The sequence below is a fragment of the Babylonia areolata genome, chromosome 27, assembly GCF_041734735.1.
Source record: "Babylonia areolata isolate BAREFJ2019XMU chromosome 27, ASM4173473v1, whole genome shotgun sequence".
NCBI lineage: Eukaryota > Metazoa > Mollusca > Gastropoda > Neogastropoda > Buccinidae > Babylonia > Babylonia areolata.
The window spans coordinates 29,647,090-29,672,166 of record NC_134902.1 but is presented as its reverse complement, the minus strand read 5'-3'; the positions used below and the strand labels follow the sequence as shown (position 1 = coordinate 29,672,166).

The 25,077-nt window shown below is 43.2% G+C and overlaps 1 protein-coding gene across 1 annotated transcript in view; it reads left to right on the top strand.

The window, feature by feature from the left end:
- LOC143301659 (importin-7-like) overlaps positions 1–25,077 on the top strand; it is a 43,286-nt gene that overhangs the window by 6,340 nt on the left and 11,869 nt on the right. The window contains exons 4-17 of the mRNA XM_076616094.1: positions 481–639; positions 1,197–1,353; positions 5,061–5,150; positions 5,545–5,710; positions 7,761–8,203; positions 8,464–8,553; positions 11,258–11,423; positions 13,905–13,946; positions 14,643–14,884; positions 16,557–16,623; positions 18,362–18,487; positions 19,222–19,319; positions 20,117–20,209; positions 20,732–20,952. Coding sequence (XP_076472209.1) covers positions 481–639; positions 1,197–1,353; positions 5,061–5,150; positions 5,545–5,710; positions 7,761–8,203; positions 8,464–8,553; positions 11,258–11,423; positions 13,905–13,946; positions 14,643–14,884; positions 16,557–16,623; positions 18,362–18,487; positions 19,222–19,319; positions 20,117–20,209; positions 20,732–20,952 — 2,160 coding nt within the window. The remainder of the gene's footprint in view (positions 1–480; positions 640–1,196; positions 1,354–5,060; positions 5,151–5,544; positions 5,711–7,760; positions 8,204–8,463; positions 8,554–11,257; positions 11,424–13,904; positions 13,947–14,642; positions 14,885–16,556; positions 16,624–18,361; positions 18,488–19,221; positions 19,320–20,116; positions 20,210–20,731; positions 20,953–25,077) is intronic.

The window sequence follows — 25,077 nt, the reverse complement described above, 5'->3', positions numbered from 1 at the left end:
GCACGCAGATGCATATGCCGCGTGTTCAACTACAAATTGTGTTACCACGCAGATATGCGTGAGATCTGCTCAGCGCAGCTTCAGCCTTCGTGCATATATGCTTGGTACGTTGTTTTAAGTTAAAAAATTACCCAGATCTGTTGAATTTTTAAGCTTGTCTCTGTACTGAAAAATAAAACAAAACTAAAAACTGTCTCTTTTTGTGGTTTATTATGAAGCATAGCAGTGGAATTCCACCTGAATTTAGAATTCAAAATATGTTCAGATGAAGGGCAGGAAATCTTGAAAGGGTGGTAGAGGATGATTTACTCAAGGGTCATAAGGTGTGCAGTTCAGTTTCCAGGGGAGTAGAGTAGATTAAAGAAAAAGTTCATCTGTGTTCCACAGACACTTAACAAAGTGACATTGTGATTTTATGGAAGAGATGTAGGTTCATACAGCTCACAAAACTTTATTTTCTTCTGTTTTTGTACCATGCAGAGTTCAGCTGTGCGTGTGCATCAGCCACATCATCAAGTGTGACTATCCGGGTCGCTGGCCTGATGCACCTGAGAAGATGGTCATGTACATCCAGTCGGACAACCACGCCACCTGGATGGGGTCTCTTCTTTCCATCTACCAACTGGTCAAGGTCTATGAGTACGTACATTGCCTTTGTTCTCCCCATCCTCTCCCTATGTGTAAAAGGTGGGGATGTGATGGGAGGGTTGATGCTGGTGTGTGTTGTAATGGTGTGATGTTTGGGGGAAGTGTTGGAGTTGGTTTTGTATTGTAATGAGGGGATTTGTGATGTTTTGGAGAGATGTTGATGCTGGTACGTCTGTGTGTTGTGGCAACAGTTGGGCATACGATGCAGGGGGTGCACTGGTGTGTGTCTTGTAATGGTAGGGTGTGTGATATTGTGTGAGGGAGCCTTGAAACTGGTGTGTGTGTGTTGTGACGGTGCTGTGGGAGAGTGCTGACACTAGTATGCATGTGTTGTAATAGTGGGATGTCTCATGGAGTGTTGATGCCAGTATGTTGTCGTAACTGTGGGGATGGGGTTGTTACTGCTGTGTGTGTTGTAATGGTGGGATATGTGGGATGGCATTGACACTGGTGAGTGTGTGTTGTAATGGTGAGGAGGGGGGGGGGGGGGGCAGGGTGGTGGTGTTGACACTGGTGAGTGTGTGTTGTAATGGCATCTTGTCTGTCAGGTACAAGCGGTCAGAAGAGCGCAGTGTGCTGGACGTCGCCATGAAGGCCATTCTGCCCATGTTGTACCAGCGCATAGTCCAGATGATGCCTGACCCCTCCGAGCTTTCTGTCCTCCTCCAGAAGCAAATCCTCAAGATCCTCTACGCCTTCACACAGGTCAGTTATCTCTCACACACTCTACACGACACACGGCAGTTTTGTTTGTGGGGGGCCCCGTTGCAGTCAGGTTAAACTTGTGATTAGGGTTTGAGGCCACTTTTGGCATGGTGGTGTGTTATTAGAAAAGCCACTTCACTCCAATTTTCCTAATCTCACCCAGGTGTGAATGGGTTCTTGACATTGGTTAGGGAAGGTTTATACAGCTGAAGGAGAGGATCAGTTCCCGCCTGCCCATGCAGAGCCTTACACATTGGTTAAAAATTCACTGCCCCGGGTGAGAGCGTTATAAGACTTTCAGATCTTTAGGTTTGACTGTGCCCTTGAGGAGGTCCATTTTGGTTTGGGACTGACGGGCGCAATAGCCAAGTGGTTAAAGCGTTGGACTGTCAATCTGAGGATCCCGGGTTCGAATCACAGTGACGGCGCCTGATGGGTGAAGGGTGGAGATTTTTACGATCTCCCAGGTCAACATATGTGCAGACCTGCTAGTGCCTGAACCCCCTTCGTGTGTATATGCAAGCAGAAGATCAAATACGCACGTTAAAGATCCCGTAATCCATGTGGTTGTGACATTCTGTTCGGACTTTTGGTTTTAGAGAAGGTTTGGTTTTAGATTTTGTTCATGTACATGATTTTAACCCTCTTGTGCATGCACCTATTTGCACTTACTTTTATCTGAAAACATACCGTAAGGGAGATAACTCCTTAATTTTAACACGGTCATGTTATTTAAAATTCATTTTAAATTAGAGGAAAGGAAACTGTTCATTAAAAAAAATTTTTTTACACTGCATGAATACTGATCTTGCTATATGACAAGTTTAAAGTAGCTCCCTTAAACCATTTTCTTTAAAAAAAAAAAAAAAAAAAAAAAAAAAGATTCTTCACTTAACGTTTTTGTTTTGTGCTGGTTATTTTTGTAGACTTGCTTTTCTCTCCATCACATTTTCACATAAAACAACACAGAATATGAATGGCAGTGTCTTGTATTGATGCACTAATGTCTATGCCAAATATCTACAGGAAAGACAAGATATTCAGCAGATTACATGCAGCTAAAATCAAATTTTAAAAATGGGGGTGGGGGAGGCGGGTAGGGAGAAAACCGATGAATGAAACAATTCAAGTTTCATCTCATTATCAAAATAAAACAAGACAAAAGAAAAAGAAAAAAAAAACTTGTGGTTCACTGGAGGAGCTGTGCATGGAACTGCGCAAAGCAAAGGCCTTTGCACAGGTGGACTTTGCACAACACACAGTCATATACAGTTTGTACACCTCTTCCACTGGGGGCACATCTACCTTCCTTCTGGCAGTGGACACAAATTTTTTTTCTGCCTATCATTCGGTTCACTGCATGCTCTGCTGGATCTAAAATGGCTCTTCCAGTGAAAGACATGGGCTGCTGAACTTGTCGCTTGGTAACCACGTTCCCCTTCACCAAACCGTCAAAAAGGCCAAGACGAAAATACAGTGGGTCATGGAACTTGCTGCTCCTTGGTTTTGGCTGTGTGCTGTTCTTGAAAATGATGAAGGCATTCAGAAATGCTGCTTCCAAGAAGAACCAGAAGAGATAACCTCCACCATTTTCTACACTGCCTTCCCAGACTGTAATATCCCCGCATCTGGTTGAACAAGTCGACACCACCCATGTTGTGGTTGTACGTTAGGATTGGCTGTGGGATGGCTTTCTCAGTCCTTGGTCCTGCAGCACGCACACATACACACACACACACACACACACACACACACACACACACACACAAGCAAACAATTCTTTTGAGTATATGTGTATATACACATGCATGTGTGTGAGTATGTGTGAATATGTTATTGCTAAACTGACTTGAAATAAAGTGTGATCTGAAAAGAAATGAATGATGTGATCTGAAAAGAAATGAATGTTGTATGCACTGCAAAAATAAACTGCATAGACCTACCTCTTCCTGACTGGCGCATGGCAGTTCCGATCTCAGGCTGAATTCCTGTAGACAGTACAGTGACAGTGCACTTGTCCTGCCACGCAGTTGCAACCAGAGGCCCATCCTGTCGCATCCGCACTTCACCTGGCTGCATCCTCTGGCTCTTCTTTGTTTTTTGGGTGAAGACCAGGTCCTTGGGCCAGCCCTTGCGGTTCACCCTGCAGGTCCCACAGGAGTAGGTCCTCTTCTGCAGCAACTCCTTCAGAAGTGTTGGGGAGGTGAAAAAATTGTCGAAAAAAAAACTGGTGATTTTTTTCCCAGGTAATTTTTTCAACTGTCGTCACAACATGATGACCAAGCCCCCCTGTGGAAGGAATAGAAATAATAAATAACTGAGTCAGCACACATAGGCGCTTGTGCACTGACACTACGCTTCACACACACACAAATTTCACATACACAAGCAATCTCACACACACACACACACACACACACACACACACACACACACACACACACACAAGCAATTACACACAAACACACACACACTCACAAAGCAATTACACACACACAATAAAAATTAAAAAAAAGAGGGAACTTGCCTTTGGCAGTGTGGCCAGTCTTGCCAGTGTAGACATCAAAGTCAAGGAGGTAGCCATTCCTTGGGTCACAGCAGCACCAAACCTTGATTCCCCATGGTGTTGGCTTCTGACGTACGTACTGCTTGAAGTGGAGTCTCCCATTGAACTTCACCATTGCCTCATCAATGCTGATTTCTCTGCCTGGCTTGTAGTGTTCAGAGAATGTTTTTTTCACAATATCCAGCAGTGGGCGAATTTTGAAGAGGGGGTCATACCCTGGTTGACCATGAGGAATAAATTTTGTGTGGTCATTCAGATGAAAATATTGTCCAATTTTTGCGTGGCGATTTTCACTCATCAACGTTGAAATTGATGACATGTGCACTCTATCGTCTGTGGACCAGTACATTCGCTGCCTGAGAAGTCTGTGGATCCCCATCATGACGGCAATTGCGATGTAAAGTCATATTTCACTTGCGTTCGTAGGGCGCCATTTGGTGTCAACTTTCCCTTTCACTTCCTGGATTTGTTCCGCATATAGGTTCGTTTCATCCGCCAAAGTCTGGAAGAACGACTCTGGCACCGTAAGATAAAAATAGTCCAGTGGTTGTGCATCAACTGGAAGCATGTGTTTTGGCCCCACATCTTCACAAAATTCGTAAACATCGATGTTTTGGAAAGCATCAAACCACGTTCCTTTAGGTCGTTCATGGAAATCTTCTTCTTCTTCTTCACTTTCGGACATTTCGTTCATCATCTCAATGATTTCGTCCCAGTCCATATCCAGGTCACTCTCGGCATCAGTTGGTTGCACTTTTTTAAAGTCTTTTGAAGTATATCCTTTGAAATCCGAATCTTCTTTATCACTGTTTCCCATAACAGAACGCCAGAAATCGAGGCCAGCCATTTTTGGGACGCCGTTTCACTTGAAAACTTTAAAAAATTATATTTTCTGAACCAATGCACGGATCGACACGAGGTTTTTTTCCAGCCGGAAGCGGAAGCTGTATAAAAAACAGAAATCACGTTCTCGTGAGATGTCAGTTCTCGTGGTAAACATGGCAGCCCTCAAAAATCGCAATGTGAATACCGGGTGTCAGCGGGCGCCGGATGTAAAGGCGCCATGATTTTTTCAAGGCGCCCGACGGGCGCCGGATGTAAAAGAGGGTTAAGGGCATTATAGTGTGTGTGTGTGTGACAGAACTACCTGCCCCAGGAGGTGATGTCCAAGGAGGTGTTCACCCAGTGGATGGAAATTCTGCGCCAGGTGGTGGAGAGGGACGTGCCGCCCGTGAGTAAAACCCTTTTTGTGGCTCTCCTTGCAATCCAGTGGCCATTTGTTCATGTTGTTAGCAGTCTGCATATCCTCATTGAGTTGAACGCATCAGCAGCAAAGGAATTAAATCACAGTTCATATCTGATGCAAGTTAACAGATACAGCAACATTATAGTGGGTTTCTTCCTGTACACAGGCAGTCTAAACCTGTAACAGATGGTGTAGTTTTTCAGTTGCTGTAGGCCTTGTCACAATATAAGGTGTAAGCAGATGAGCAGATGTTACAGACAGTCCTCTTGTGTAGCACTAGATGTCATCTCTCATTCACACTGTTGCCGCGTAGTAGATAAATCAAACTAGCAGAAGGATATAGGGAGTAGTGTGTCAGTTTGTGTTTTCTGGAACCCAGGAAACGAACCAGATTGAGGAGGAGGAGCGAGCTGAGCTGGCGTGGTGGAAGGTGAAGAAGTGGGCGGTGCACATCTTGGCCCGAGTGTTTGAGCGCTATGGCAGTCCCGGCAATGTCACCAAGGATTACAACCACTTCTCTGAGTGGTACCTCAAGACCTTTTCTGGTAAGTGGTTTGCTGGTGATGATGATGCTTAGTTCCTAGACGGCTGAACCATGCAGAAATGAGATGGAGTTTAAAATGCAGTTACTACTTATGTATTGTATTACTTACTTTTCACTACAGATTTCTCTGTGTGAAATTCAGGCTGCTCTCCCCTTGGAGAGTGCTTTGTTACAGGGAGGATGTCCACCTTTTTGTGTGTGTGTGTGTACTTATCAATGGTGTCATTGATCTTGCTGATAAAAAGCAGTGCAGTCCTATGAGGAAGTCCAAATAGAGAAATGGTTATTGACAATCCTCCCCTGTAAGCTCATGTCTTCGTGCAGTGAAAAACCCCATCAGTGACAAGCATACTTGTCAGCAGCAATCAAGAAGTCAATAATCTTACCCCCCAGGTCGCCCAGCACTGATCACCCACAAAAATCCCATTCTAAAGGGAATAACATTTTCGATTTTCAATAGGAGGTGATTATAAAAATTGATTGAAAATACAATTACCTTCTTTTGTTGCACATATTTATTTTTCCAGAAAAAAAAGTAATTTCAGTAAAGTAAAAAAAAAAAAAAAAATTATTTATTTATTATTTTTCTTAAAGAAAAGTTTGGTCTGCAATGTTTTCTGACACATCTTCTTTGTATATATTCTTTTTCTCACTGAACTAGAATTGCAACAATGAACATGCTGATTTTTATTTTCATTTTGAGGGATGATGTGTTTTCCTTTGTTGGGGAGAAAAACAACGGCAAACAAACAAAAACAAACCTATCTAACATGTAATTTCTCTGTAATGAAAAGTGAAATATAATCCATTGAACTAGCAAAATCAGGAAGAAAGCTAATAAATATCAGTGAAATCAGTGACTGACTCACTGACAGTATTGATTCCAACGGTTTAGCAATCGATTCATGATTTTGGAGGTATGGCGATCGGTTAACGATTTTGGAGGTCTGGTGATTGATTTACAATTTCAGAGATCCGGCAATCGATTCACACTCAAGTACTGACATCACTCTAATTATCGGTGAAACTCGGTCAGTGTCTAGGTCACTTGGTACAATCGACTTGTACGAAATTCTCACACAGAAATCACCTTCAGAATTGTTGTTCAGATAACGTTACGACTCTAAAACGGTTATGAAAGTCATTTTGCAGCTTTGAAACTTCATAACTTTGGCAAAACTTCACCAAATCGTTAATATAATCCATTGAACTAACACAATCAAGAAGATCGTGCAGAATGCCAATAAATATCAGTGAAATCAAGACTGACTCACTGACAGTATCGATTTCGGAGGTCCGGCGATTGATTCACATTCAAGTACCAACTTCACTTTCATTGTTAGCAAAACTCAATCAGTTGACATCTAGGTCACTCAGTACGATCAGCTTTTACAAGATTCTCACACAAAAATCATTATAACGGTTCAAAATCATCTTCAGAATCATTGTTCAGATTACACTTAAGCTCTAGGCAGTCATCAAACTCTTCTTGCAACTTAAAAAATTGACATCTTTGTCAAAACTCCATCAAATCGGACCCTGAAAAGTGCAAAATGCACGGCAGGAAGAGCTAATAACGAGGCTGAATCTTGCGAGAGTCTCGTTTATGTAAACAATGACTGCACCCATAGAAAGCACATGTTTAGCTGGCAGTACCAGGCATGTTTGGGTGTGACACTGCAGGCTGCTACTGCGTGTGTTCGTTGAACAAGTGTTAATGTTTAATGACATTGAAGGGAGTGGGTGTTGCCAGAACATTGTTGACTGTAAATGCTGGAGTAAGAGATATGCTTAGTCCTTGTTCTGAATGTACTTCGTAATTTATTCATGGTTTGGGAAAAAAACATTTTTGGATTGCTCAATTTTTAAACTTTGCTTTCTTGAATCTTCAAAAAGGGAAAAATCAATTGCAATGGGATTGAGTGGATGTAGACCTGATCTCTTTCATCCGCGGTGTAGTTGACAATTTTTTTTATTCAGTTTGGTTTTGTGATTGGTTGTAGTTGACTTTAGTTTGGTCACACACGTGGGAACCCTGATTGTGTTTGCAGCAGGGATCCTGCAGGCGCTGTTCAAGACAATGGCGCAGTACCGGGAGAAGCAGTATGTGGCGCCGCGCGTCATGCAGCAGGCCCTGAACTACATCAACCAGGGTATCAGCCATGCCTTCTCCTGGAAGTTCATCAAGAACAACATGCAGTCGCTGATCCAGGATGTCATCTTCCCCCTCATGTGCCACAGTGACGAGGACGAGGAGATGTGGAACAACGACCCTATTGAGTACATCCGGGTCAAGTATGACGTCTTTGAGGACTTCCTGTCGCCGGTGATGGCGGCCCAGACAGTGTTCCACACAGCCACGGCAAAGCGCAAGGAGGTGCTGAACAAGGCCATGGGCTTTTGCATGTCAGTGTTGACCAGTGCTAACGCTGGCCCCCGTGAGAAGGACGGTGCCCTGCACATGATTGGCGCTGTGGCTGAGGTGCTTCTTAAGGTAAGTCGGTTGGCAGGAATTGTGGCTGTGTGCGTGTGTGTGTTTTCTATCAGCAGATGTCCATGAATCTTTTCAGATTTTTTTTTTTTTTTTTTTTTTTTTTTTTTAAGAAAGAAAAGATTTCAGTGATTGCTGAGTGTGTTGTAGATGTCTATTTTCTTACATAAAAAAAATGTTTCAGTAATGCTGAAGTTAATTTCTGATGTGTTCAGACAAGCTTTATGTATATTGGGTGGTGGTGTGTGTGTATGGTGTTGCAGAGGAAGATCTACAAGGACCAGGCGGAGTTGATGTTGACAGAGCATGTCTTCAAGGAGTTTCACAGCCCCAATGGCTTCCTCAGAGCCAGGGTAGGTGGTTGGTTCTGTTGGTACTTGTCTCTGTAGCTGTAGAGGGATGGTAAGCCCACATTTGGTGTCATATACTGTACCATGTCAAACTGATGTAAACTAGGCCTATCGGTTTGCTCTGCTTGGCCAAATTTCGCGCGGCTAACATTGAAAAGACGAGCCGTCTTGCCCGGTCCGCTCTTAGCCAGTCAAACACCTCTAAAAGCTTTAAGCACTGAATCATTCCTTTGGCCAAGGCTCTCCACACCATCTCTGTCTTGTCTTACGTGTTTTTTTTTGGGTATTAAGCGTATTCATTTGGCTTTACTTTGCTGCATGCGGATTGTCTGTATTGTATTCTTACATTCTGTGTACTCGATTTGACTCAGCCCCCTCGATTCGTTAGTTTTTCTCTACCTCTAAGTCAATCCTGTCTTTCCTTTCTCTGTTGGGGGTCGGATTTTCGCTGGGTGTCTTAAGTGCGGGTACCATGCCTCGTATGCCATCCCACGAAGGCAGTGATCATGAGGCTGGGATTGAGACTCGGCAAGAGATTCTCCCAGGCCCGGAGCTCATGATTCCTCCCGATACGGACCGCAGCGATGCTTCTTTAGACGCTGATCGCGGAGGCGAGTCCTATTTCTCGCTTTGTGAGAAATCGTGGGATTGCGAGAAATTGTGGTCGTTCTCCTCCCATGTTTTCTCTCATTTGTGAGAAATCTTGTGAAGTGCCCCTTATTTTAATCAAAAAGATTTCCTTTGTCATCGGAGTTGGTTCTTGTCTTTTCCCAATGCCAATCTAGGGGAAAAAACGAGAGAGAAAAAGAATTGAGAGATGGGAGCGACAACAACGATCATGATAATGACAGTGGCGTTAGCGAAGACATCAGCAAAAGACCGTGAAGTTGATGACACAGTACTGGTTTAAAAAATGTGTATGAGTGAGTGAGTTGGTGAGTGAGTGAACATGTGTGTGTTTCCTTTTGTGTGTTTTCTTGGCTGGTTGAAAAACCAGAGATGAATAGAAAAGAGAAAGAGGGAGCTGACGACAATATGATAATGATAACAACAGTGGCATTCTTGAAGACATCAACAGTAATGACACTGAAACACATATATTTATTGTATTTCACACAAGGTGGATTACTGCAATGCACTGACCTCAAATTCAGTATCGGAATCAATAGCCGACAACTCAAACAGAAATATGATGTTTCGCAATGCTTTATCCTCATGTTGGGAGCGTGAAAACTGGACCAAATTGTTTTGATGTTGTTGTGATAGAAACTTTCTGTCACATTTATTAAGAATATTCTTCATTTCATGCTTGCTCATTTATTCACCTGTTTGTGTCAGTATGTTTTCGCATGTAAAATTGCATGAAAATAGATTCTCAGTTTCATAGAAAACACTCAGAACATGAAAACATTATTTCAAAAAACGGTGAAAGAAAAGAACAAGTCATCCAGCCAAGTAAACCCACGCACGCACACTCACTCACTCACTCGCTCACCCACTCGCTCACCCACTTACTCACTCACAACTCACTCATATACCTACACATTTTTTTTTAAACCAGTATTGTTTCATCAGCTTCACTGTCTATTGTTGTCTTCGCTGACACCACTGTCATTACAATCGTCGTTGTCGTCGCTCCCATTTCTCGTTTTTTCTCTCTCTCATTTTTCTTTTAGATTTGCATTGAGAAAAGACAAGAACCCAACTCCAATGACAAAGGAAATCTTTCTGATAAAAATAGGTGCACTTCCCACGATTTCTCACACAATTCTCGTAATTGAGAGAAAACATGGGAGGGGAACGACCATGAAATCTCATAGTCCCACGATTTCTCTCAAAGAGAGAAATGGTAGGATTGCGAGAAATTGTGAGCTTACAGGGGTACTTTTGTAATCCATTGTGGAAGAGATCCTTTGTGTGTGTGTGTGTGCATACATTCAGGTGGGAGGTGGGACAGGTGTATGTGAGTTGTGAGTGATGTTACTTTTGAAATGTATTTTTTAGTTTGTATCTGACAATTTTTATGTTCCTGTCAATGCCACATGTATCATTAAAATGCTGTCAGAGCTGTAGGGTAACTTCTGTGTAATTGGACATTGTTACTATTTTAAAGAGTGTCCAACATGTCTGTCTTTTCACTTGAAATATTCCAAGCATGTCTGATGCTGATCCTGTTGAACAATGGTGAAAGGGAAAATCGGCAAAACAGTACCATTTTATGGATTATTGTGCTTTTTTAAATGGTAGATGTACCACCTATAGAAAGGTTCTTGTGTAACTTCCGGGAAAGGTCTGTACGTGAGAGTACATGGTGGCCCAGTGATAATGCATCGAGCTAGGAAGGAAGAGTCAGTGAGTTTGAATCCCACACACACTGGGATTTATACTTTCCTGTTCACTTGAAATTTAGTGGTTGGGTGCTAGTCATTTGGATAAGATGATAAACTGAGGTCCCAAATGCAGCATGTACTTAATGCAAGTAAAAGAACCCACAGCAGCAAGTTTTCCCTGTCAAAATTCTGTAGATAAAACAAATATACTTGAAGTCAGAAAAAAGTGGTATTCCACTGTGGTGACTATTTTCCCTAGAGAGAGCAGTCTGATTTTCACACAAAGAAATCTCAGTTGGTGCAAACAAGGTACAATATAGTGATACACCAGTACGAGTGGTAGTGATTGTAAAAACTGGCTGGTTGGTTGTGTGCAGGCTTGCTGGGTATTTCGCTACTTCTGTGAGCTGAAGTTCCGCACAGAGGCCAACCTGCTGAATGCCATGGAGGCCATCAAGCAGTGCCTGTTGGCTGACAAGGACCTCCCTGTGCGGGTGGAGGCTGCCCTGGCCATCCAGATGCTCATCACCGAGCAGGAAAAAGGTCAGAGTTCACTTCACCCCAGACCCTGTACCCTGTATTCTACATAGGCCATAAGTATGTACAGATGTCTGGGGAAGAGTGTGTGTGTATATATATATACAATTTTCCTCTCCTTTTTGTCTTCTGTCCTTTCCTTCCTTTTTTTTTTTTCCTACTGTCCTTTTTCTTCTATATATTTTTTTTTCTTTCCTCTCTCTCTCTTCCCATTGGTATGCTCCAACATTTTCAAAGCCATGCAACATAACATATCAGGCATGAGATTTTTCTGACTGAAAATTGGCTCCAGAGGCCATTTTTGAGATTCACATAAATCCGTTGAGAAAATCGGGGAAGGGGGGTGGGGGTTCTGGCCGACGAAGGTTGCACGTACGTTGTCTGGCTGATCGATAAGACAGATCCACAGTGTTTGCTAAAATGCCCCATGTTTGGATAAGTGAACCAATTGAGAATAAGTGTTCCATTGCTCCTCTGTCATCATTCAGCTTATCCATATTCAGTCGGGATTACAAAACTTTCGCTTGCGGGGTTCATGACTTGCGAAGATAACTGATTTTGTCAATCGTATTCATTGACAAAATGAGAAAACTCAAAAAGATAAGACGATTTTTGCAGCAGAGATTGATAAAGGAGTGTAAAATAAGTGGAACTGGGCCTGGCGAGATGAGATCATGAAAACAGAAGTGAAGAACAAAAAAATAACTTTATAAGTAGGTGACGCCATTCACAAAATTGACACCATGGGCAAGGTCAAGTGCGATTGGTGTCAGATTGTATGGATGCAACTCTTCCGTCTGGGCAATGGAAATCTGTTTTCAGACTTACATTAAAAACGGAGCATCCGTTTTCTAGGGGGGAAAAAAAGAAGAAAAGCCAGTGGACTGTCTCTGTTGTTTACCAATGACTGTCAAAAATGAAAACGGAATGCTCTTTTGAAAGTGTCGTTTGTTGACCCCTTGAGAGGCGATCCAGTGACTTGTCAGAGCACCAAAATTGAAGTCAGAAAGTTTGCTAATGGTCAATTGAAGTTGTCAAAATGCCGATAACGAAAGGCGATCCCTACATGGCACGCACTGATATGACTGTGAAAAGCACGCACGTGTGCACATACACACACATGCAGTCGATCACGCACACACGTGCACGCATGCACACACAGATACAGGTAAACGCAGGTGCGTGCAATCTCCATCACTGTCAAGCCACAAGGGCCGTGAGTACATCTACTTGACCCTCTGTTCATTCAGCAAAAGCTGCAAATGTTTGCCACTTTATGCAAAGTAACATTGTTGCGATTGAAACCTAGTAGCGACACTTAGTAGCATTTGACGTCAGTGCTTTTTCTGACACAGCGGTACAGACAGTTCATGGCAGGAGTCCGTTTATTTAGATTTGAGACCTGTAGCAGGATTACCAAAGTTACACAGGCACACACAGACATAGAGCTGAATTGAATGTGTGTGCGAGCGCGCACACACACACACACTTTGAATGCACTCACATATACACATACTGTTTTTTATTTTATCTCTTTCCTTGACACTTGCACATGTGCACACATATGAGCGCTCACACAATCACAGAGCTTAGTAATACGCACATGTGCGCGCACACTCACACATACACTCTCTTTCTCGCACACACACGCACACACCACACACCACACACACACACACAGGGAGATTGAAAACACGCACGCGTGCACGCACACACACGCACACGTACTCGCACTCACACTCACACTCACACACACACTCACACACACACTCTCTTTCAAAATCATGTCCTCAAGACTGACTTTTACAGGTTTCAAAGCAAAAACACCAGTTTAGGAAGAATGTGACGGATTTTTTGTCTTCTGTGGGTTGGAATACCTCAGCAGCATTGGTGGCCTGCAATATGCAGATTTTATGGTTTGAAATTGAGAAAAACCTTCAGCTTCAGGGGGCTTTGCCCCCAGACTCCCCCCACAGACCCCCACCTTTCAGACTCGATCACAATTTCCCAGTCTCATGCCTGCATATACATGATGGTGTACACAATTATAGGGAAAATCTCTCTCACTCTCCTGGTCTCTCACACTTCATTTTTCTGGTTTGTTCAGGCATCAGAGGGGAGGTAACTGGAGGAAGAGAGGTAACTAGCCATAGGGGCTCCCCCATCCAATGTGGAGGAGTATTTCACACAGGATAGGAAATGGACCCTGCTGGTATCTTCACAAATGTGTCACTGTGTGATATGTTCAACAAAATCCTTTAGAAGAGATGTTTTTTTGTGATTTCTGAAGGGGTGGGACAGATACTCAAGATACTTTGTGCTTGGTAAATGAATCGTGACATATGGTGTAAAACATGGGGTGTTCTATGGTGAAAGGGTTGTGAGTGGATGTGATAGTGGTACATGGGGTGTTGTGTGAATGGCTTGAGAGTCCGATATCGCAGGTTTTCAGTAATACTACTATGTACAATATTTTTCTCTTTCCAGCCAAGGCCTATCTCCGGCCTTTCGTCAAGGAGGTCTTGTTTGGTGAGTGATCTAGTTTTGATTCATGTGTGTGTGCTTAAGAGATATTTTATGTTAGTGTATATGAATCAGAATCTGATTGATTTGTCATGGAAACCAAAAATGTGTGTGCTACTAAGAGAGTGAAAATGTGTGGCAATGTGAGGTATGTCATGATTATATCAAGAATAAATAAAATTTGTATGACATACTGTACCATACCATGTCAGATTGGTGCATAGTTTGGATCCCAACATAGTGCACTGATATTACTGAATTAAAAAAGAAAAACACTTATAACCAAGTGATGATATTCATCCATCCAAGGACAGGAATCAGACACCTGGCTGATGTATGCAATAGTTGGACATTGTGTATAGCAATGCAGATTTATGTTAGAGTGACCTTCTGAAGGTAGTCTGAGACTCCCTAAGAATTATGGTAAAAGAGTCCCAGGGACTCTCAGTATAAAAAAAAAATGATGTAGGGTTGTCATGAAGTCTCACACCAGAGGAGACCCTGCACTGCTGCCGAGTCACATCTGTGGTGTTCAATAGTGCCTGTTCTGATATAGCATACTTAGGATACCACCTACTTAGCCCCCTTCTGATGACAATTGCTTAGTGGTGGTGCCAGACTTGAGTGTGCTTCCCCCCTAGAGTGGAGACTGCCACCACATCCCATCAGTGACAGTCCCACTCAGTGGTGTTTATTTTGCAGAGCTCTTGAAGGTGATCCGGGAGACTGAGAACGACGACCTGACGGGGGTGATGCAGCGCCTGGTTTGCACGTATGTGGAGGAGGTGACGCCCCTGGCGGTCAGCATGACCACCCACCTGGCTGACACTTTCGCCCAGGTGCTGGAGACAGACTCTGATGGCTCAGAGGAGAAGGCCATCACAGCCCTTGGCATTCTCAACACTATGGAGACCATCCTCAATGTCATGGAGGACCAGAAGGAGGTCAGTCGCTACAGCCCTTCTCTTTCTCTTGTTGCCCATTTTCTTCTGCTACTTCTGCTCAACACCATGGAGACCTTCCTCGATTTGATGGAGGCCCAGAAGGAGGTCTTTTGTAATCTCTCTTAGTCTGTATAGTCATTTGTGGCCTTTACCTCCCACGTTTACTTGTGTACAAGTGGGTTTTTATGTATATGACAGTCTTTACCCTGCTGTATAGGCAGTGTTCAGCTAATATCATTGATTGACATAAGCTCCTAGTTCATCAGCCAAAAGCAAAGAGGAAACTGAATGATCAGTGGTTTCTTCACTACAGTGGGTATTCGTTTACAACTCAGTGTGACTTTCAAACTTGAGGCAAGATTACACTGGCTCTTAGAGATGCAGTCTTGGGGACTAGTTGACCTTTTGGGACCATCCTGATGATGACTGTCCTAAAGTCTTGGCCGATAGTGTGAGGGTGTAACTTTGGTAAGACACTCTCCACTATGATCAAAATTCAGTCCAGATTGTTGAGACAGCAGTTGCCTCCTCTACTGTTCTGATGATCGAAGTTGGACAAGAATGACCATAATGATATTAATAATGATATAATTTATGTAGTGCCTTTCCATGTCAAAGAGCTCAGTTGCACTGTACAATGTAGAAACAGATGTTTACTCTTTCTGTCTTCATTTGCATTTGTGGGGCTGCACTGACCACATTCACTTGTATGTTGGAGTGGGGTTTTATATGTGACCATTTTTTTACCTCCACTATATAGCCAGTCATAGTCCGGTCTTCAGGGTCTGCATGGTGGGTATACTGACATGGATTATGGGATCTTGAACATGTGTATTTAATATCGCTTTTCCATTGGATATTCTGCATGTGCATACACACAAAGGAGGTTCAGGTACTAGCAAATCTGCTCTTAGTTGTGACAAGGAATATCAGAAAATTTTCCTTTAACTCGCCAGGCGCTCGACTGATACTTAAACTCAGGACTCTTTGATGCTTAAACCACCTGGCTGTTGTAATTGTCACTCTCTGTTGACTAGAGTGCTGTTTCAGCCCAAGGTGTTGGTGTGCTTATGCCTGTTTTAAAATAAAATAAAAATTTATATATATATATATATAAATCCTCAGTGTTTGAAAATGGCTTTAAAAAAAAAAAAAAAAAAAAGTGTTGAAAGAATTCTTTATTGAAATGTTGGATGGTAAAGATTTTACCATATGCGAAAACAAGAACGAAAAAAGTATTGAGAGATCGATAAAAAATGCAAAAGACTTAGCCGCTGGAAAGTAAAGGATTGGGATGGAAGATGACTGCCATCAGAAAAGGGTGCTCTGAAGGCATGCACAGGGGAGGTAACGTATAACGGGGAGGTAACTAGCCCCATGTACTTTCATTTTCTCCCCTTCTCAGGGGTAGTAGTTTGCTCCAGTGGGTCATGGTAAAGTGTGTTAGAATAAACGTAATTTTAGGAAGAAAATTTCCTATTGGGAAAACAGACAACCCAGTTCACCTGGTGAAAAGCAAATGGGAAATGTGTTAGGATTGAAGGAATATTGGTTTTTGGACAGACTGCTGTCTGGATTGTGGATTGTGCCTGGTCAACTTTCTAGATGTGTGGCGTGGCAGTGCTATCACTTCTCTTTTTTTGTTTTTGATTTGAAGCGGTGTGTTTTTCAGATCATTCTACAGCTGGAAGGGATTGTACTCAAAGTGATTGGCATCATACTGCAGCAGAACATCATGGGTATGTCTTTAATAATCTCAGTGTCTTTAACCAAGTGAAATCTATTTGCTAGAGTTTTTTCCACAAAGAACGGGTATAAATTTTCCAAAAATTCTGTGCTCTTTGTTATTGGAGAAAGACCAATAAAAGTATATATTTTCTGAAAGGTAAATGAATAAAGAATACAAAACACATGCTGTTTTCCCATTTTATATATTTTTAGTGACATGCTGTTGTTTTGAAATTAGTGTTTTGTTTTTTGTCACATTTTCAACTTGTTCATTACAAACATTAGTCAGGTAATTTGCACAAAAACATATTTTCTGGACAAATGGATATCTGCAAACACAAAATCATACTAGAACAACCACAATATATATATATATATATTTTTTTAAGAGATAGATACACAATACATTGTGACTTTTCCAAGTGATAATATGGATGTGAGGCCACGCCCCCTCAGTCTCCACCCCCATCCTCCTCACCCCTCTCACACGGTCACTTGATTCAGTTCTCATCAGACCGCGTTGGCTGCGTGCCAAGAATATCGCTCTGCTGCTAATTCGGTCATCTGTCGTCTGCTAACATCTGTACAGCCGGCATCACTCACTGACAGTCGCATCTTGGCCACTCTCTTGATTACTCCCTTTATTTTCTATCAGATCGTCCTGTAAATGTTCATCTCTATCTTCTCCTTCGAATTTACGCTTCAATTCTTTCTGAGCATCAGCTAAAGAAAGAAATCATGGTTGATTTAGTTCGTCACGATCGCATGTCTTGAGCACGGCGTCAGTCCGACATTTTGTTGAGCGAGCGAGGAGAGAAGTCGGGCAAACACTTGGACAGTGACCCAACCAAAACATTCAAATAAAGGACTGCTTCATGACGTAGATGGGGTTTCTAGCTATGAATAGAATCTAGAGAGATTCCCCAGGCTAAAGCTACCACTATTTTTGCCAAGGAAGTGAATGCAAACCAGAGAAAAGTCAGAATATTTTGATGACGAGTTATCTCGTCATGCAGGCAGCCTAGGGGTTAATGATCACCACTTTCTTGACTCGGTATCCCTATTGTAATTATGTCATACTTTTTTTCTTCCCGCTCCTTTGACCAGTTAGTTTGGTTATGGCACAGGGTACAGTTCTTTCAGAAAATTAAGAAAATAAGTGTCTTATCTTTTCTTGATTATTTTGTTTCTTGCGTGACTAATTTTATTTTGCTGTTAAAGTTAGCTATACTAAGGTGTATTTTTTTGTTTGTTTTTTGGTTGTTGTTTTTTTCTTCTCTTATTTCTGAACTGAAACCTTGATGATGTGATATTTCTGGCATGAATATTTGATTTTTTTTGCATATGTGTACACATGGAAGCGGTAGAGGAATACTTTTTTTTTTCTATTACTGGTGGTAATTTACACATTAGCAGATTAATTTTACAGTGATTAATTTTGATCTAAATCTTACTCTGTATGTGCACATTTACTGGAGGAAAAAAAGAAAGAAAATCCCTGCAGTGTCCCAGAGCAGCTTTCCCCCCCAGACGTTTGTTGTATTCTTACTTAATGTGTTATTAACTGTCAGTAGGCAAGATAATGATAATTTTGAAAGTGGATCAGTTAGTGTCATTACTGGTTCATGAGGGTGAACCTGTGTTTATGTCATCTGAAAGCATCAGTGTTAAGGTCATGGTGTGTGTGTGTGTGAGATGTTCAGATGTGTGAAAAACATCTGTGTTAATGTCCTTGGGTGTGGTGTGCAGATTTCTACGAGGAGGTGTTGTCCCTGATCTACAGTCTTACAAGCGGCCAGGTGTCAACACACATGTGGATGGTGTTCCCCATGATCTTCAGCATGTTCAAGAAAGACGGCATTGACTACTTCACTGGTCAGTCCCTACACACCCCTCAAACCTTATCCTCCCACCCCTTGTACTGTCTCTCTCTGTCTCTGCCTTCATGTATCAGCTTCTCTCTCTCTCTCTCCCTCTCTCCACATTACCCTAACTCTTGGGCTTCTCTGTGGTTGCATGCATGTGCATATCTGTTTCTTTGAAATTAAACATGTCAACTTCAGAGGATGGCAGATGGATACTCAAAGATGTGAAGATGGAGAGGAGGGGGGGTTCAATGTGTGAATGAAAAGGGGAATAAGGGGAGGGCATGGAAGAAGACGGGATTGAAGGATTGGTTAGGGAGGGAAAAGCAGAAGGGTAGTTAGAATGCATACATTCCTGAGTTGTTAACAAAACTTGACAAAGATAAAGCACCAATTGATGTTTTGATAAAATTGAATGTTTTTGTCTGTCACACTGTTTGTATTTGGCTTTGTGAAAAGGTTTTGTGTGGGAAGAAATCCTTCAGGTCATGTTGTGATGAGAGTTATACATTCTGATTGTGAAGAAGTTGCAAACGTGTGGTGAATCTACATTTTAATTTTATATGTTCAATTTTGCACAGATTGCAGATACATGAGTGGACAAACCATATGTACATGTGTATTGATGTTGCGTTGATTAGTAGAAATAACACTATGTGGAGGGTGTGTGGTGCGTGAGTGCATGACAAGGTATGGACAAGAGTGGGTAGATGGATGGTGATGGTGGTGGTGGTGGTGTTGCAGACATGATGCCAGCCCTGCACAACTACGTGACTGTGGACACTGACGCCTTCCTGGCTGACACTGCACGCGTTCAGATAATCTTTGAAATGTGCAAGTCGGTGAGTGTCCGCCTGTATTCCCCATCCCAAGGCCTCCATTGCTTGCTTGTGTGTGTTGGAAGAGACTTAGTTTGCTGATTTTTAGAATTAAGGCTGGTTTGCTATGATTTGGGCTGGGGAAGGTGTGGGTGCTAACTTGAAAATATTCCTTGAAATTTCTATATGTTAGGATGTTTACTAAAAATGTTTTTCAGGTGTGTAAGGTTTTGTAGGATCAATATAGACCAGTTATTTCAGCCCTGGTAAGACTGTGCAGTTGGCTGGGCTATACGCATCAGTGGTAGATAGATGAATACATGGTTCAATACAATAAAAGTTTAGGACCACTTGGAACCATGTACAATTCTCTTGGGGGCACGGTGAAATGATGCTGATTTTTTTGCAATCAGCAGTGTGTGCAGCCAAGATAATGAGTACCTTTCATATGCAGAGAGGTGCTTTCTTACATATTCAGTTTATTTATTTATTTTATAATTATTATTATTGTTTTTATTATTCAAAGTATTTTTCAGTGAAAACCACAACTCTTGTTTTATAGACCTTTGAATAACTGAAATTTTGGCTGAAACAAAACTTTCAAGCACATTCCCAATGCTGTTCATGGTGCTAGCATGCCTGAAACTGATGTTTATGTATTCTTTGAGGCCGGTGGTGGACCATAATTATGCCCTGTGCATGATATAAATCAACTCCGGTGTATAATGTTTATGAAAACATGCCTGCTTTTATAAACTTAAAGTGCTGTTTGACTTTTTTTTTTGTGAAGTGTGTACATGTTAATGTGTGTGTGTGACCAGGTGCTGACAGGGGACATTGGGGAGGATGCAGAGGTGCATGCTGCCAAGCTGATGGAGGTGATCCTTCTGCAGTGCAGCGGCAAAGTGGATCCTGTGAGTGGGGCCTCTGTGTGTGTGTGTCTCTCTCCCCCTCTCTCTGTCTCTCTCTCTCCCTCCCGCTCCCTTCTTCCTTCTTCCTTTTCCTTTACATCTCTCTCCCCAGGTTGTTTAAAAAAAAAAAAAAAAAAAGAATTTGTGTGTAGGCTGGTTTTTTTGTTTTTCTCCCCATATTTTCATAAAGATAACAAAATGTACCCCTTTTTTTCTTTGTTTTCTTTTTTCTTTTACATAAACTAAATCCTGGTTTAAATCTGGCCTCGAAATGTGTACAAACCTGCTGTCTTGGATGTCTAGGGGTTGGGATGTTGATTTTTGTCTTGTTGATAATTCATGATCATAGTGCCATGTTGTGTTAATTTTTGTAACTATTTCACCCCATATTGATGTTAACTCATTGTTGACACTCTGGGCTCTATGCTAAGGAAGGTAGAGCGAATTATAAACACTCATTATTGTTGTTGACCTTTGATGGGAGATAGACTGTTGGCACAACAATGGTGTGTGTGTTTCTTGCAGGTGCTGCCGTCATTTGTGGAGCTGGTGCTGATGCGGCTGACACGGGAGGTGCAGACGTCTGAGCTGCGCACCATGTGCCTGCAAGTGGTGATCGCAGCGCTGTACAGCCGGCCCCAGCTGCTGCTGGACACCCTGGGGGCCCTGGCCATCCCCAACGTGCAGGGCTCCATCCTGCAGCAGTTCCTCAAGCAGTGGCTGCACGATGCTGACTGCTTCCTCGGGTCAGTGCACTCTCCTCTCTGGGTTAGGGTTCTGAGGGGGTTGATGTTGGGTTAGGGTGCTGACTGCTTCTTGGGGATGGTGGCATTTCCACTTTACAAACAATAGTGATACTGATATCATGATACTTAGATGCTGCAAACTCCCCATACAAAGACATACAAGAAAAAATCACACACATACACACACACACACACACACACACACACACCCCCAAGGCAATACTACGGATTTGGGGGAAGGGGGGGGAGCAAAATATGACATATATAGGTAAGTATGCATGTACACAGAACACACACACACATGCACATGCACACACACACACACACACACACAGTGACCACCCAACTTAATCATAATACACCTAACCCGCCAAATGTAGCTTTGCAGTGTAACACCCTAGCCAGCCCGGTACCACCGTCTAAGCACGTGCTTACTATGGATGCAGCGATTGTTAACATAAACAAGACTCTCGCGAGATTCACAGCCTCGTTTTCGGCACTTCCTGCCATGCATTTTGCACTTTTCAGAGTTGGTTTTGCTTGAATTTTGATGAAGATGTGAAGTTTTAAAGTTGCAAGATGAGTTTTGATGATTGCCGAGAGCTTTAGCATAATCTGAATGCTGATTCTGAAGATGACTGGACCGTTTTAATGATTGTTGCATGAGAATCTTGTAAAAATTGATTGAACTGAGTGACCTAGATATCGACTGACCGAGTTTTGCCGACAATGAGAGTGAAGTTGGTCACTTGAATGTGAATTGATCGCTGGACCTCCGAAATCATGAATCAAACGCCGGACCTCCGAAATCAATACTGTCAGTGATTTCACTGATATTTATACAGGTTTCCATTTACACCCTACATACGAATGCATGTATATTTATACCATTCGTGTGATGCTCCCATTGTGCAGAGCTCCATTCTGCTACAGTTTCTTCAATGGCTGTACTACACTGACTGCTTTCATGGGTCAGTTTCTTCCACCACAGTCCCTCCTGGCTGGTGGTGGTATGATTAGGTGGGTGGAATGAGGGGAGTTGGGGACTTCAGCCTAGTTCTTTCTGTCATGGAATGGGGGCTGAGAAACTAGATAAGCAGGTCACAAGGCAAGGCTGAAATAACACATGTCAAGTCCTGGCACCCTGCTCTCTCCCTTGTTCCTCTATCTTTAGGTAGTCTGTAACTGCAGTGTGCCACAATGCCCCTTTCCACATTGAAACAAGAACAACATCCATAAATGTTTTAATTAATCTGTATACTTTTCATGATCGAGTGCAGTATCACAGCTTGTGCAATCAGAACAAACAACAACCTGTTAGGGTGCTGTGTTGAAATCTTGTCACCTTGGTGGGATTAAGAGAAGTGTAAATAGAGGTGAGGCTGGTAGTTCTGAGTTCATTGTATGTGTGTGTGTGTGTGGTTCTTTGTGGAGTTATTGAGAAAGTTGTTCAGACAGGGTGATCAGTGTGTATATTTGTGAGGAGATGATGAGAAGCATAATCCATTCTCTGACGGTGAGCAGGATGTGGAGAGGGGGTAGCCCATATGGACGTTGAGGACAGTGGAGGTGTTCTTCACTGTGCTCATGTCTGAGGGCTGGCCTATTCCCCTTCTCTGCCTCTTCCCAGGTTCCGTAATCCTGAAATCCGCAAGGAATTTGGATTTATAGTAGTAGTGTAGCTCTCGCGTGCGTAATAATGACCTATTTATTGCTTTCTTGACAGCCGTGCTGTGACGTGAGACAATGGAAGAGACTCTCTGTGCATGTCACTGGTAAGGTTGTCTGTGCTCGTCTTTGGAGCTCTTCGCTGCAGCAGCGACATGTCTCACAATCTAGTTGATCTTGAGATGTTCACTTCGTCATCTGCAAGCCCGGACCAATGTATCTCAGGCCTTTTGTCACATTGAAACATTTGTATCTCAGTGTCGCGCGAGCTTCTCTCCTGGCAGTCTCAAAAGGTTTGGATTCGCATTCATTGTCTCTGATCATAGTGGTGGGGTTCTTTGTGAGATGAATGTTGTTCAAAGTGATCGTGTATGTTGAGGGATGAAAGCATAATCATCTTCTGACGGTGGAGGATGGGGGGGAGCAAGGATGAGTTGAGGACAGTGGAGGTGACCTGTGTCACCCAAGATGGATCTCTTGGCTCTGATCCCACTCCCCATGGCATGTTGAGGACTCCTGTCTCGATGGTTATTTTATGTGTGCAAGAACTACTTCTTGGCTAAATAGGTTGGGTGTCGGGACTTGTTATCCAGTGTTCAGACTTTGAGACCCTGTTTTGGCTTGGTGTGTCTCTGGGTAGGGCTTTTTAACCCTCTTACCCCCAGGTTGCCCAGCTGTAATCAACCCTGAAATCCCATGCCAAGGGGAATAATTCTTGTGATTTTTGATAGTAGTAGTAGTAGTAGTAGGCCTTCTTCAGTCACGGCTGACCATGGGTAGAGTATATTCGACCTAATGTCTAATTGGGCTGTCTGCTTGGACCAAGCAGCGTCGCCTGTGACTGTAGAGACCAATGCGAGAGAGACAGTCTCTGTTGCAGTGGTCACATGTGTAAGCTGATGCTGGTCTGTTGGCTGCCGTCCCTTTTCTGAGAGCTCACTTTTCTGCTGCAGCAGCTGACAGTTTGTCCTCACCAATCCGTAGTTGATTCTTGAGAGTGCTTATCCATCTGTTGCGGTCATCTGCAAGGTCCTCCCAGGACTCAATGTTGATCTCAAGCGCCTTCTTGTCACATTTGCAAACATCTTTGTATCTCAGCTGTCGGCGGCCGATGCTTCTCTGCCCTGTGGCGAGCTCTCCATAAAGGATGTCTTTTGGGATTCGACCATCTTCATGTGGTCTCTGAGTTCATTGTATGTGTGTGGGGTTCTTTGTGGAGTTACTGAGAATGTTGTTCAGACAGGGTGATCAGTGTGTGTATGTGTGAGGAGATGATGAGAAGCATAATCCATTCTCTGACGGTGAGCAGGACGTGGAGAGGGGGTAGCCCATATGGATGTTGAGGACAGTGGAGGTGTTCTTCACTGTGCTCATGTCTGAGGGCTGGCCTATTCCCCTTCTCTGTGACCTGTGTCACCCAAGATGGATCTCTTGGCTCTGATCCCACTCCCCATGGCATGTTGAGGACTCCTGTCTCGATGGTTATTTTATGTGTGCAAGAACTGCTTGGCTAAATAGGTTGGGTGTCGGGGCTTGTTATCCAGTGTTCAGACTTTGAGACCCTGTTTTGGCTTGGTGTGTCTCTGGGTAGGGCTTTTTAACCCTCTTACCCCCAGGTTGCCCAGCACAAAGCACCATGAAATCCCATGCCAAGGGGAATATTTCTTGTGATTTTTGATAGTAGTAGTAGTAGGCCTTCTTCAGTCATGGCTGACCATGGGTAGAGTATATTCGACCTAATGTCTAATTGGGCTGTCTGCTTGGACCAAGCAGCGTCGCCTGTGACTGTAGAGACCGATGCGAGAGAGACAGTCTCTTGCAGCGGTCACATGTGTAAGCTGATGCCGGTCTGTTGGCTGCCGTCCCTTTTCTGTGAGCTCGCTTTTCTGCTGCAGCAGCTGACAGTTTGTCCTCACCAATCCGTAGCTGATTCTTGAGAGTGCTTATCCATCTGTTGCGGTCATCTGCAAGGTCCTCCCAGGACTCAGTGTTGATCTCAAGCGCCTTCATGTCACGTTTGCAAACATCTTTGTATCTCAGCTGTTGGTGGCCAGTGCTTCTCTGCCCTGTGGCGAGCTCTCCATAGAGAATGTCTTTTGGGATGCGACCATCTTCCATGTTGTCTCTGAGTTCATTGTATGTGTGTGTGGTTCTTAGTGGAGTTATTGAGAAAGTTGTTCAGACAGGGTGATCAGTGTGTATATGTGTGAGGAGATGATGAGAAGCATAATCCATTCTCTGACGGTGAGCAGGATGTGGAGAGGGGGTAGCCCATATGGACGTTGAGGACAGTGGAGGTGTTCTTCACTGTGCTCATGTCTGAGGGCTGGCCTATTCCCCTTCTCTGTGACCTGTGTCACCCAAGATGGATCTCTTGGCTCTGATCCCACTCCCCATGCCATGTTGAGGACTCCTGTCTGATGGTGTATGTAGCTATGTCACAGGAACTGCTGCAGA